At 39.7% G+C, this 14,627-nt stretch overlaps 1 protein-coding gene across 1 annotated transcript in view; it reads right to left on the minus strand.

The window, feature by feature from the left end:
- Positions 1 to 1,137: 1,137 nt before the first annotated feature.
- Positions 1,138 to 14,627, minus strand: part of COL6A6 (collagen type VI alpha 6 chain) — a 124,291-nt gene continuing 110,801 nt past the window's right edge. Inside the window, exons 36-38 of the mRNA XM_058553315.1 lie at positions 12,141 to 12,234; positions 3,051 to 3,284; positions 1,138 to 1,163 (exon numbers count right to left, since the gene is read on the minus strand). Of these exons, the coding sequence (XP_058409298.1) occupies positions 3,065 to 3,284; positions 12,141 to 12,234 (314 nt within the window). The 3' untranslated portion in view covers positions 1,138 to 1,163; positions 3,051 to 3,064. The remainder of the gene's footprint in view (positions 1,164 to 3,050; positions 3,285 to 12,140; positions 12,235 to 14,627) is intronic.

Below are 14,627 nucleotides of genomic sequence, written 5' to 3' on the forward strand. Positions count from 1 at the left end.
TATAGAAACCTAATTCTCCACATTTAATTTTCATCTACTTGCAGAAAGATGTATGGTGTTCAAAGTAGTTTGAAATTAGTTACATGAGTCTATAAAACCAAAAAGTTGAATAGATAATCTGAGCCTGGGGAAAATACTACTTATTTAAGAAATACTCCAAAGATTTAATTTTCTGTAATTACATAATTCAGTTATGGTACATGACAATTTGCAATGCATATATCTGCCTTCACGATTCAGTACACTTATGTTTAGACAGGTAAACAACAAAACTATTGGAAAATCTCATCATTCAGAAAGGTCCAAGTCAGGAGTGATGGACTCTGACTAGGCCAGATAGTTTAGTGGATCCATAGAATTTGAAAATTTGGCATTGACATTGTCATGTTGCCTTGCCTCTGTTTCCCTTAAAGTCTGCTAAGACCATATTTAGAGAGTTTCTAGCTACTAAGTCAGATTTAGAGTCTGCAGAGGTTAGGGGAAAGTTTTTTGAGACATAAACCGTTATGCTGAAAATGGGCTTCAAGCCTGGAACCATTAGATAAGCCATAAGACTGATAAACATGGGAATAGCTGAGGAAAAAAATGGAGTGGGCTGATGTTCTGCTCTTATCTCCCTACCACCTATTCTTCTCCCCGTAAACCCCCCCCCCCTTAGAGGTCATTTGGTTGAATTGTTACCGAGTGTTACAGTCTGATGCCATGTTGAGTTGCATCTCTTTTTGACTTAAACATTTTTTTTCTTTAACACGTTTGACTCATTGTTCAGTGCGGAGATAATAGGAATGTCCTTTATAGGCAATGAATTTACGTGTTTAAACCAAGAAGCATCACTGCTTATTTGTGTGATTCTTGGTTTAAACAGGGTTTCATTTAATTTACACTCAATTTTTGGTGCTTTCCCCTTTTAGGAGAAAAGGATTTATTTTTTAAAAGGAACTTATGGGGCCAGCTGGTGGCGCAGGCAGTTAAGTGCGTGCGCTCTGCTTCGGCGGCTGGGGTTCACAGGTTCGGATCCCGGGCGCGCACCAATGCACTGCTTGTTAACCATGCTGTGGCAGCGTCCCATATAAAGTAGAGGAAGATGGGCATGGATGTTAGCTCAGGGCCAATCTTCCTCAAGGAAAAAGGGAGCATCAGATGTTAGCTCAGGGCTAGTCCTCCTCACAAAAAAAAATAAAAATAAAATAAAAAGCACTTAATATTTGAAGTATGCTGCAGGCCCCTCACCTAGAAAGATGACCCAAAATGCTCAAATAATCTCAGTCACCAAGGGAATATTTATTTGGTGTACTTTACTTACCAATGCAGAAAAAATAAAAATAAACACATTTTTTAAACAATAAACAGAGGGAGTTTTTGCTTAATCCAAAGTTAACCAGAAAAATCCCTTTTACTAAAATACCTCTAAAATATTGCTCATCAATTTCCTGTACCTGAAACATAAATTTTTACTGAACCTCTAAGCACCACTTAGGATATATGAAGACACCTGATGTGCATTGTTCTTCTCTATTACCTGAGTATAAATATGACATTTTAACTCCTTACTCCTCTGAAGACATTGGGAGCTATCTCTCTGGAGTTGCCTGAGTAAAGATGGCAGAAGTGGTTTAAAAAAACACTGCAGATGGCCTTTCTTTCCTAGATTTTAAGAAGAAAGGTATAGAAAAGAAAATCAGACCATACCTACTGGTCTTTAGCGCCAGTAACTATCTGCCCCATGCATCCAAGCAGGGCCTCTTTCCCTCCCCCAAGAGAGTGATATTCTGCCTGGCAGGGCCGTTGCTAGCAACTGTGGCGTCAGCTCTTAGAATCTGAGGTAAGGTCCAAACATTGTGTCTAAATTAAATAATGCTACTTTGGTGTTCAGTTATTGAAAATATCAGCCCCATCATAAGATTAAAAATTAGTTCTGTGATCTGGATAGGGGTGAGGAGAGAGAGAGCCGTCATAGAATGCTACTAGAGGTATGCATTCGAAGACCTTTCCTGCTTTAACTTACTCTGATCTCTTGTGCATCTCTGCAACCTTAATTTGTAGATTAAAACATTAACATTTTTCTTATCTTTTCCAAACTCAGTGTACATTTAAGGCTCTTTTTAGAGCTCTGCCAGTCCTGTTTGGTGCTGTTCACTATTGACTAAATAGCTACCTGATGGGTAAAAGTAACTCAGAGCTTCACCCATGACAAGTTGTGTCTTTACTGTCCTTGTCTAAAGAATATATGGGTTAGTAAATAATAATAAATGACGATAATGGGAAAGAAAGAATAAAAGTCCATCAAAATGGCCAGACAAGAGGCTCCATATATTGACGAAAGAACTTCCAGCTCAAAAGCAATAATTTCTGTTCTGGGGAAATTAGTGAGTTTCTCAGTGAGTTGAGGAGGATTTGGAGCTGGGGAAAATTACCCTTTGCTTCTCGCCTGTCTGAGCAAACAACTACAGAAGGTGGGAGGAAACTTTCCAGCACAAGCCATCGGAGGTCTGGTCAGTCCATACAGAGATAGTGACGTGTTTAAAAATGGAATTGTCGTGGAAGGTCAGATTTTCAAAATTACGACATATAAACAGCATCAATTTCTAGGGTAAATGTTAGGGTCTCCCAAGACATGAACCTTTGGTTAAACAGATGAGCATTAAACAGTACTAAATTGAGAAAGAAGCTTGGTTTGCAGCAAGTAGACTGGACAGGGACCTACAATCAAAAGAATTAGCATTGGTCCGTGTACACACGTGTACACTATAAAATTCACCTTCAAATTATTTCTCCATTAGACTCTTCAAAACACTTCTTTCATTCTTCCATCTTTTAATGATAACAGTTCTTGAACATACCAGTCTTAGAGTGCTGGAATTATCAGGAATGGTCAAATAAATGGACAAGGTATATCTTAATACCAATAAGTGCAAGGGGTCAAGTTGCCTGATAATCTACAACCTGTGGCTTGTTCAGCCCTCCAGAGTGGACCTCTGGATACAGGCAGATATCCAAATAAAAGTTGCCCATAGTTATGGCAGTGAATTTAGTTAAGTCCAGAGTCTTACCATGCTTCCTAAGGCTAAATTCTTCGAGGACTTCCTTTATCACGTTGATGGGGAGCAGCTTTTATCACCTTTTTTCCATTTTTAAAGGTATAGAATGTGTTTCTGGTAAAATTTTGAACAGTATCACCTCTGCTGTCTCTTGCTACTATTGAAAGATATTTTTTATCTTGAAAGAATTTTGCCTTCTGTAATGCATCTTCTTTGAGGGCAGCTCTGTGTGGTCCAGGAACAAAGCTATACAACAAAAGAAGAGAAGCATCATAGAAAATAAATGCCATTTCAACTTCAATAGACTCTATATTAATCTGTCTTCCTAAATTGATTGTTGCACCCATTCTTTGTTACATCCTTCCTTCAGGGTAACTTTATTAAGATTACTAAACTGGGGATTTACACTGGGCAGATACACCAAAAGCTGATGAATGAGACATCTTGTCAAAGTATGCTCAAGTATAACTTTGAACAGCAAAGGTTCTTCTTCCTGGAACGTGTTCCACCCAGAACTTCATAGGGTTGGCTCCTCATTATTTCAGATTTTGGTTCAAATGGCCCCGCATTAGAAACCACTGTATCTATAGTTTTCCCAGTCCCACTTGCAGTCACTTGGCACAACATGCTCCTCTTTTTTCCTCAACACATCACTATTTGAATTTTTATTTACTTATAAACTGCTTTGTGATCTGTTCTCCACTCTTCCACCCTCTCAGAAAAAAAGTAAGTTTCACGAGACCATGTCTGGTCACCATAGTAATCCCAGGAACCTAGAAGAATGGTTAGCACGTAGTAGACACTCAATAAGTATTTGTCTAATGAAGGCATGAATGAATGGCACTCCCTTCGTTCCTCCCTCCATCCCTTTCTTTCACCCATCCATCTATTCATCTAGCCATCCATCTAAATGTTTACTTTCTGCTCTATGGAAGGCACTGTGTTAGGTTCAGTGGGGGACACAGAAATAGTGCCCAGTCCGGCAGGCACATAACAAGTTTGGGAGTCATGAGTAACCCAACAGTAAAGGAGAGCTGGAGTCAGACTCTAGAAGGCCTGGAGTGCCAGACTGAGAAATCAGGGAAACATAGAAGCCAAGTGGTGGGGCCGGCCCGGTGGCACAAGTGGTTAAGTGCACGCACTCCGCTGCAGCGGCCAGGAGTTGGCCGGTTCGGATCCCGGGCGCGCACCGACGCACCGCTTGTCAGGCCATGCTGAGGCGGCGTCCCATATAAAGTGGAGGAAGATGGGCACGGATGTTAGCCCAGGGCCAGTCTTCCTCAGCAAAAAAGAGGAGGATTGGCAGATGTTGGCTCAGGGCCAATCTTCCTCACCCCCCCCCCCCCCAAAAAAAAAAAAGAGCCAAGTGCTGACTAGGCATTCTAGCCTGTCCAATAAAACTTTCTGTGCTGATGGAAGTGTCTTATAATCTTCACTGGAGAATTATCAAGATATTTGGAATAAGAAAGTGAAATGATAAATGTCATGCTATCAGAAGCACCTGGATATGGGTGCAGACCCACAGGAAGGCAGATGGCCTGGGACAGGTTGGACAGTTAAGAAGGAGTGAGGAACCTGGCACATAAGCTCTTCATAAATATTTTTAGAATGAATGTGTGAGAACTCGATGGCATAAGAAGAGAAGGTTTATTAATCCTGATAAACCTCAGAAATTAGCTGAACTGTGGTCAAGGGAAAATTCAAGAGAACTCCAAAATGTTGAGACCAGGAGAACAGTGGCAATCTTCACCATGATCCGTTTCTTCACATTTGGATTTTTCTGCTTTCGCCAGCTATAAATCTGATCTCGCTCACAAAAAGATCAATGCTTAGAAAATGAATAAGTGAAATATACAGAAAGAATTTAAAATTAAGTTATAAATAACCTTCTCTCTCTCATGCACGCGTGCACATTCACACACCACACGTTCCTTTTTCATCTATAAAGAGAGTTAGGGGTGAAGGAGACATCAAACCAACAAAGAGAACCATGCAATTGATGTTACATAGACCCTGAAGCCTCCATGCATTATATACTACACGTCTGGGCTTCTGAAACTCAAATCCCAAAGTGTATCTCAGTTCACTTCCGCCAGTGGGATTAAGAATGTGCTAAGTTGATCAACAAACTTCTCCCAGTTACCATGAACAGCAGCCATAGCTAAATTTCACTGAAAATATGATTTCCTAACATCTTCCCCCATTTTTGCTCTTTCCTGTATTTTCTTATTAATTTCCAGACTAACTATTATGAACTCAAATTCTCCAAAGTCGTAATTGTATGCACAGAACATGGCTCCACTGATCATGGAGAGTGCATTCTTTTAAGTCTGGAACATGCTGCTTTCACAGCTTGAGTTTAATTTATCTATACTGGTCTCCCCCCACCCACACCCCCACTCCCCTTTCCACTGGATCCTTTGTATGGGGTAAGTTCAGATATCTAAAGATAACTAAACTTCTGTAGCATGGCATTGCTATCTTTTTTTTCCCCTCTAACTTTTTTTCTCAAAAGGGTTGAACATGATAAATACCATATCTCTGAGTCCCCCCCCCCCCCGTTTTTTTCTGTGTTGTACATACGAGTTAGTATTTGATAAGAATCCTTTGATTACCCTGTTTGGGAATCATATAGACTTTATACTGTTCAGATACTTCTTTGCTGATTGGTAACCCCAAAGAAACAGGAATGAAACACAGTCAATTGTTTTGCAATTTGTGCCCAGCTCCAGTAAAGCTTGTGGAAGGAAAGACGTGGCAACTAGATGAAATGAGGTAGGTGGGACTAATTGTGGATTTCAGTTCTCTGTGCTCACAGATTCCTCCATCTACGCAGATAACCAGCAGTCAGCCATGCTGCATTTACTGGTTGGCTGAATGCACTCAAGCAGAAAATGCAGACAAGATTGCTTCTATTTCGAGAATTCTTTTTATCTTAATATGCATTTTGTGTATCCAGAAAACACACTTTGGAAAGCAGATTACAACAGATGTATTATTCACGTGGCATTGGTGACTGTGTCCATTTTTACAATTCAATTGTTCTGGCCTGTCACCACTTTAAAGTCTGGTACAAGTGCTCTCCTGACTGGATGAAGCAATAAGCAGGTGGCTTTCTGTCTTTTATCACCTCTGAGCGGATCTAATTGCTTACAAAGAGGCTGCCCTGCGATCTCCCCCTCACAGGCCATCTGTCTCCTTGGTTGCTTGTGGTTTGGTTCAGTTCCTTTCTTTTCCATCTGGTAAGAACTAGCTTCTACTTGTATTTCTCAAAATCTCACCAAGAAATAACCTAATTCTTATGCAAGTCATTCAGAGGACTTGACAAGTCACCTTCATGGCCAGGCCTCTTGCCTAGCAGGCATTCTCATCGCCCTCAATCCTGTGTGCTCAACTCTGCCTCACTTCTCTTGAAAGGCTCAGGCAGGGAGTTTCAGAAGTGGCTGTGTGGCTTGTTACCTTTCATTATAGCCCTTGGTCACTTAGAGAAGGCCTGGGGAGTCCAGCCTAACACACTGTCAGGGAGTTCACTGACAGCGGGACGGATTTCATGTCTCAATTCCTGATGCCCCAGCCACTACCTGACATTCTACCATTTCGGATACACTGGAGCAGCTGAGCCTCCAATATATCTAGGGCAATGGGGAGAGGGAGGAAGAAACCTTCCATCCAAAATCACTGTGAATCCCTTCCCCACTCACTGTTCTTCAAACAGAATGCATGGTGGGAGTGGTTTTCAAAAATGCCTTTTAATTAGAACAGGCTGGCTCCCGCATCTGCCCTGGCAGCCAAGGCCAGCTACATAATATGTGAGCCCAATGCAAATGCAAATGCAAACGCGAGGCCCCTTTCCATGCTGCCAGACACCTGCAGCAGGGGGAGCCCTGCTCTTGGTGGACTGACTGCGCAGGCCTGTTTTAGGCCTGACTTCAGGAAGCATTTGCTGCTGGACAGTTCCCCTGCCTCCCAGCAAGGTGAGGAGAGAGATTCCGGGCAGAGCTGGGGCTTCGGGATTGGAAGTGTCTCTCTGGTCCTGACCACCACACAGAAATGCACACGCTGCACAATAAAAGTAGGCACACTGTCAAAGGCATTTGCCTAAGTGTGATCCCCAGGGGCCGGTGCACATCTGATTTCAGTCAGTTGTGGGGCATGCACGCGTGCGAGTACAGCATGACTTACCACTGAAACAAAAACACTCTCCTAACTACTTGGTTTCAATTATTTCTACTTTAAGAAATGTAAGTAATATTCATACATGCAAACTATATGATATATATGTATATTATTAAGTTTTAAAAGAACAAACTTTTGCCTTTGTTGATATTCTCTCTTCTATATCTTAATAAAAAAATATTAAGTTCTACTCATTTCTTTCTTTGGCTATTGTATTTTTTTTTTCCTGTAACATCTTAAGAGCAATGTTTAGCTCATTAGCTTTTAGAGTTTAAAAAATTTCCCGAACATGAGACTTAAGACTATAAACTTTCCTAAATTATGACTTTTAACGCAACCCACAACTTTTTTTTTTTTTTTTTTTTGTGAGGGACATCAGCCCTGAGCTAACATCCATGCTAATCCTCCTCTTTTTGCTGAGGAAGACCGGCTCTGAGCTAACATCTATTGCCAATCCTCCTCCTTTTTTTCTTCCCCAAAGCCCCAGTAGGTAGTTGTATGTCATAGCTGCACATCCTTCTAGTTGCTGTATGTGGGACGCGGCCTCAGCATGGCCGGAGAAGCAGTGCGTTGGTGCGCACCCGGGATCCGAATCCGGGCCGCCAGTAGCGGAGCGCGCGCACTTAACCACTAAGCCACCAGGCCAGCCCCAACACAACTTTTGACATAAACCATTTTGATTATCATACAGCTCTAAGTATTTTAAAGTTTTCATTATGATTTTTTTGTTCCATTAGTTATTAGAAATGTGATTTTAATTTTAAAATATAGGCTTTAAAAGTATTGTTTTTATGAATTTCTAACTTCATTGCATTGTGATCAGACAATTTGGATTGTATGACACTGGTTCTTAGAGATTTGTTGACACTTGTTTTATAAGTTAAAAATTGCACAACGAATACCTGTAAACTCTCCACCTTGATTTAACAGTTGTTAACGTTCCATGGGTTCTTCAGAAAAATGTCTCATTTTTCTGTGCAAGGTTCTATATGAGTCTATTAAATCAAGTTTGTTACTTGTGATTAAATTTTATATCTTTATTAATTTTTGTCTGCTTGACCAACCAATATTCAAACTGGTGTACTGAAATCTCCAACTCTGATGATAGTTCAGCGGCAATTTCTCCTTGTAGTTTTTCAATTGGCACTTATATATTTTAAGATTATTTTATTACCCTCTTACAAATTTAGAATTGTTATATCTTCTTCATGGATTGAACACTTTGTCATCAGGTAGCAATCCTCTTTATCCCTACAAAATGGTTTTGTTTAAAAGTATATGTTATCTGATATTAATATAGCTATTCCAGTTTTCTTTTTAAAATATTTGCCTGGCGTATTTTTTCCATAGTTTTACTTTCAACTTTTCCATTTCCTTATTTTATAGCTGTGTCTCTTGAAAACAGTTATAGCTGGAATTTATTTTGTTTCTGAAGTCCATCAGTCTCTGATTGTAACTGCTGTGTTTGTCTGTGTATTTTTATTATGGTTACCAATATATTGAAATGCATTTGAATCTGCCGTCTTACGTTGTGCCTTCTGCTTGTCCTTTTTTTCCTTTCTTGCCTTTTTATTTAAAAAAATATTTATTATGTTTGTTTTTATTACATTTTTCTTCAATACATTTTTGGTAGTTAGCTACTATCTATTTTTCTTTCTCATGTATGCCTTCAAAATTTTTACTGCATTTTTAAGAGAGTCTAAAGTTTTTCAACAGCCTAACCACCAGCCCAACCAATGCAAGTTCGTGGAACCTTTTACTCCATTTGCCTCCCCATGACTTACATTATCATTGTCCCTTTTTTCAGTACCACTTCTTCCCCTTAAGGCTCAAGTCTTCATTTTTTTTTTTAATAACAAAAGATGATTTTATTGTTCAATGTCTTTTCTCATATTTAAATAATTAATACATAAATATTTATTAATATTTATAGTCTTAGTACGATGTTTTTTCTGTTAAAATGACCAGATGCCAAATGTTTTATTTTCATAGCCTTGTTAACAAGTACCTCTTTTTTGTAACCACACAAATTAGATAATTACTATTATTTAAAAATACAACAGGGGCTGGCCCGGTGGTGCAGGCGGTTAAGAGCACATGCTCCGCTGCGGTGGCCTGGGGTTAACCGGTTCAGATCCCACGCACACACCGACGCAGGGCTTGTCAAACCATTCTGTGGCGGCGTCCCATATGAAGTGGAGGAAGATGGGCACGGATGTTAGCCCAGAGCCAGTCTTCCTCAGCAAAAAGAGGAGGATTAGCAGATGTTAGCTCAGGGCTGGTCTTCCTCACACACACACACAAAATAATAAAATAAATAAATAAATAATAGATTTATCTAAATGTTGACCAATTTTTATCATTCACTATTCTTGCATGCCAGCCCTTCCTTCTGTGTTTATTTTTATTTTCCTTAAAGTATATACTTCTAAAGTTCCTTTAGCAAAAGTCTTTGTGGTGAACTATTGTTTTATGTTTATCCAAATTGTCTTTGTTTTACCATTATTTTTGAAAGACAATTTTTCTAGGTTGACAAAAATTTTCTTTCACTACTTTAAAGGTTCTCAATAGTTTTATGGCTTCCACTGCTGCTACTGATCATTCAGCTGCCAGCCTAATAGTTGCTTTGTAGGTGATCTGCTCTTTCTTTCTGGCTGCCTTTAAGTTTTCTCTGTCTTGGTGTTCTGCATTCACTACACTCTGTCTAACCTTTGCTTTCTTTTTATTTACTCTGCCTGTTATATTTTGTCTTTTCTTCATCTTTTGATTTATGTCTTTCATAAGTTCTTGAATATAAGCATCCCTTTATGTCTTGGAACATTGTCTCTCATTTATTATTTCTATTTTATTTTTGTAGAATTCCAATTAGATATAGGTTAGATCTTTCCATTCTGTTCTGTCTCTAAACTTCTTATATTTATCTTCTCTGCATTCTGAGTAATTTCTTCAGCTTTATTTTCCAGTTCATTATGTTTCTCTTCAGATGTGTATATCACTGTTTAATCCATCAATTGAGTTTTACAAGTTATTTTTTTATTTTGAAAATTGTCAAATTCACAGATTATTGTAAAGAATAGAACTATGAATAAATATACCTTTCACCTAGATGATTCTCCAACTGTTACCATCTTGCTACTCTGTGTGTGTGTGAACACACACATATACACATATATGCACATATACACAAATATCCACATATACATGTATATATGCATATACACATACATGCATATACACATACATACACACACATCCCTCATCCTTCTTCCCTTTAGGAAAACCACCTGAAAGTAGGCTGCAATCTTCATACATGTTACTCTTAAGTACCTCAGCATACCTCTCTCAAGAACAAAGGTATTCTTTTACACAAACATGATACTATTACTACGTATAAGAAAATCCACATGAATCAATAATATTATCCAACATATCGTTCATACCCAATTTCCCCAATTGTCCCCCAAATGTCATTTATATAAGCTTTTTTTTCTGATCTAATCAAGGTTCACACCATTAGATTTGGCTGTATGTCTCTTTAGTCTCTCCCATTCTAGAACAGTAAACCCCCACATCCCTCTGCTGTTCATGACATTGAAACCTATGAAGAATATAGGCCAGCTGTTCTGAAGAATATTCCACCTTCTGGAATTGTCCAATGGTTTCCTCATTATTAGACTTGGGTCAAACCTTTCCAGCAAGAATCTCACATAGGCGATGTTGTGTTTCCTGCTGCATCACCTCAGGAGGCACATAATGGCAAATCTTGGTTAAGTGGGTACTGCCAGATCTCACCATGTAAAAGCATGTTTCTCTCTTTGTAATTAAGAAGTAAGTAATATGTGCATGGTCCTGTGAACGGCCTGCTCCTCAACAACCTGTCACCCAGTGCTTTCAGCACTCCTTGATCCTTGCCTGCCTCAGTTATTACACTGAGGATCACAAATTGGTGATTTTCTCATTCTACCATTTCTTCTACATTTATTAGCTAGCATACTTCTATAAAAAAAGAGCCTTTACTCCCTCACTCCCTTTTTGGGTCTCTATGTAGACTTGCCGATTTTTAAAATTCAATGTGTTATAATTCATTACCATCATTATTCTTTCTGATGTTCAAATTGTCCAAAATTGGGCCAGTGGGAATTCTTTCAAGACAGCTCCTTTGTCCTTTTGACATGACACTGTTAATTTTTTTTGTGTGTGTGAGGAAGATCAGCCCTGAGCTAAGATCCATGCTAATCCTCCTCTTTTTGCTGAGGAAGACTGGCTCTGAGCTAACATCTATTGCCAATCCTCCTCCTTTTTTTCCCCCCAAAGCCCCAGTAGATAGTTGTATGTCATAGTTGCACATCCTTCTAGTTGCTGTATGTGGGACGCGGCCTCAGCATGGCCGGACAAGCGGTGTGTCTGTGCGCGCCCGGGATCCGAACCCGGGCCGCCAGTAGCGGAGCGCGCGCACTTAACAGCTAAGCCACGGGGCCGGCCCAACACTGTTAATTTTTGACTACTTTCCTGCTTTCTGGAGTAACAAATGTTCCAGACTCGCACTGTACTTTCCCTGCTTCAGCTGAGACTTAGCTATTTCTCCAAGAAACCCTAGTTCCTTTTAGTGGGGAATGATACTTAGAAATCAAGATCTGGTCATTAGATATACTTGTTGCCACTGGGGTGCCCCACTGGTTGTTTTATTGCGACAATTAGATTTCCCACTTTTAAAAAACTCTGGTTGTTTTTTAGATCAACCTGGTCATTTTTGATTATCTCTTGTTCCAGTAAATTATATTTTAATATCATGTAGCAATAGATTTTTGTCCAAATAGGACAGAAAAGAAAGAAGAAGAAGAAGGAGGAAGAAGAGGAGGAGGAGGAAAGTAGAGAGGAGGAGAAGGAGGAAGAGGCATTTATCCAGTAACACCAAGCAGACAGTACCTCCGCAACTGCCGTAGAGGCTGCGTCAGATCTGTAGAGCCGAGTCTATTGCACTTTGTTTTGAAGTGTATTGGTGGATATTTGTTGATTGCACCTAGAAAGAGAAAAATCTGTGATGAGTTTCTTATTTACGGCTATTAACATTACCGCAATCTACTCTGTATGCAGTGTCCCATTTCACCGTTTTCACTATCCATCAAAGGAAGATACTAACCAAGACGGCATATGAGATGAAGGCAGATTTCTCAGGGGAATCTCTAAAACTGGGTTTTGAAAATATATGTCTGGCAAATTATAGGTGGGGAATTCCACTTACTTTTCAGTAGATGTCCTCGGCTGTTAAAATCAGCCAAGCGTTAGAGGAGCTATCGTGAGCCAGTCCTAAGATTCTGGCCTCTAATTGACACGAGCTAATCAGAATAGTTATTTTTTATTTGCTTCTTTGGAATACAAAGGGAAAAGGATATTCCCTCTATGTTCTCTGTATCATTAGCAACAGTAGCAAGAGCGCTGTCTTGGATTTAATTCATTAGTGGCTCATTTCACTTGGCAGTATATTAATTTTTCAAAATAATAAAGCATGCCTCTTCCCACACCATTTAAACATCTAGAAGCCATTTTTTGATGGAAAACTTTTCAAAATGTATTATTTATTTCCTTGAAGCATTAAATTGAGCAGACTTGTAAAACAATTAAATCTCTTTCTGGTGATCCAGGGTTGTCATAAGTAGCAAGTTTCTCCCGGGTTGTGATATGGCACAATCTCCAGAGCTGCTGTTGTAGATGGGGCTGTGTGCTTCCAGATTGCAGGGCCCAAGACTGTGACGTTTCCCTTATTGTGCATCTGATTTTTAATTTTTCTGTCTGTCTCAACTCTAACCATCAGGTTGTTTCTCAGCAGTTTTGTTTCTCTTAGAAAATGTGTTGATTCTGATGTGGACTGTGCTTGACAGCCAACTCTGTCACAGCAGAGTGTTAAGTAAGAGCCACGATGACTTAGAGAGTGAGCTGGACTAGAATCCCCAGGAGGGCAGTGACCGTGTCTGTTTTGGTCACTCCTTGATACCCCACACTGCAACAGTGAGTGGCTCAAAGCAGGTACCTAATAAATATGTGTTTATGTTGAATAGGTGTGTGTGAGTCTGTGGGCCTGCTATGGAATTAAGTATGCAGGCCTGAATATGATTATGCCAAAGCCTTCTTCAACCTCTTGTACTTTTACAGCTATATTTTAAAGACTGGAGATTTCTAGATACTTAAGTTCTGGAAAAGTGGTATATAACTGTGTTGTAATTATAGTTTTCCAAAAGCACTTTATATATCTCTCACCTACCTCAAGTAATTCTTCTTAAAACACGTCTTCCCCTTTCCCTGGGTGGTGGTGGGGGTGTCATCTAATCATATAGTTTGCCTAATTACCATAAAACACCACTAAGAACTTTGGAGGACTGGGGAAGGAAATTCCATTTTAAACCTCCTTTCAACTTTTTGCCTCATAAGGAGTGTTTCTTTACAAGTTTCTCAGAGTCTTTCCAGGTGTTCCTTTGTTTTACCCTTACAAATGCCTTGTGATTTCTTCCTTCAAAATGACCCCTAGCCCCCACTTTTTTTTTTTCCTTCTCTTTTCTAGCTCCTCTTTCTGGTTCCTTCCTAGAACGCATCCACATAAATTTTATTCTGAGAGCTTACTGCTCCCATATCAGTGTTTCTCAAACCATAAAGTGCATATGAATCAACTGAGCATCTTGAAAAATACAGATTCTGGTGCAGAATGTCTGGGGTGGGGCCTGAGAGTCTGCATTTTTCAGAAGCTCCCGGGTGATGCTGATACTGTTGGTCCTAGACTCACACTTGGAGTAGCAGAGGACTAGAGGACACAACGACATCAGTCCCATGAACAATTTCCCAAGGCTCCTCAGGCCTCACCTGCGCTGACTAGTCTGTGTCTTTGCAGCCTTAACTAGTCCCACTGTGTAATGTCAGTGACAAGTTTGGGACACAATTAGAATCTCCCTTAAGATACACTCTTTAGCCTGTGTGTCCACTTTTCTTTATATGAACTTCAAGGTTCATTCATCATGAAAACGTTCAGAAACCTGACCGAGTGCTTTTCAACCTCCAGAGTCATATCAGGACACGGCTTCTTTTTACCCATCCTGTTGCACTTAAAATCAACTGCATACTTTCAAGGCAAGCTCGCTCCAAGAACTACAGCCTATGGTGTTTTTTTTTTCTTGTTTTGTTTTGTTTTTTTAATGGGTACCAGTTACACTAATTACTGGCATCATAAAAAGTCATTAACAACGCTGAGAAAGTTTTGCAAGGATGTATCTTTCATTCTAACAGGTAAAATTGTACCTCCTAATACTTGAAACTCTGCCTTTGGAACTTGTCAAAGCAAAGCCAAGGATTGTTGGATTTTTCTTTGGCTCTCTCTTTTGGTGTGTTAACTGATGAAACTTTCCATCAAAGGGCAGTGTGCTAATG

The sequence above is a fragment of the Diceros bicornis genome, chromosome 2, assembly GCF_020826845.1.
Source record: "Diceros bicornis minor isolate mBicDic1 chromosome 2, mDicBic1.mat.cur, whole genome shotgun sequence".
Taxonomy (NCBI): domain Eukaryota; kingdom Metazoa; phylum Chordata; class Mammalia; order Perissodactyla; family Rhinocerotidae; genus Diceros; species Diceros bicornis.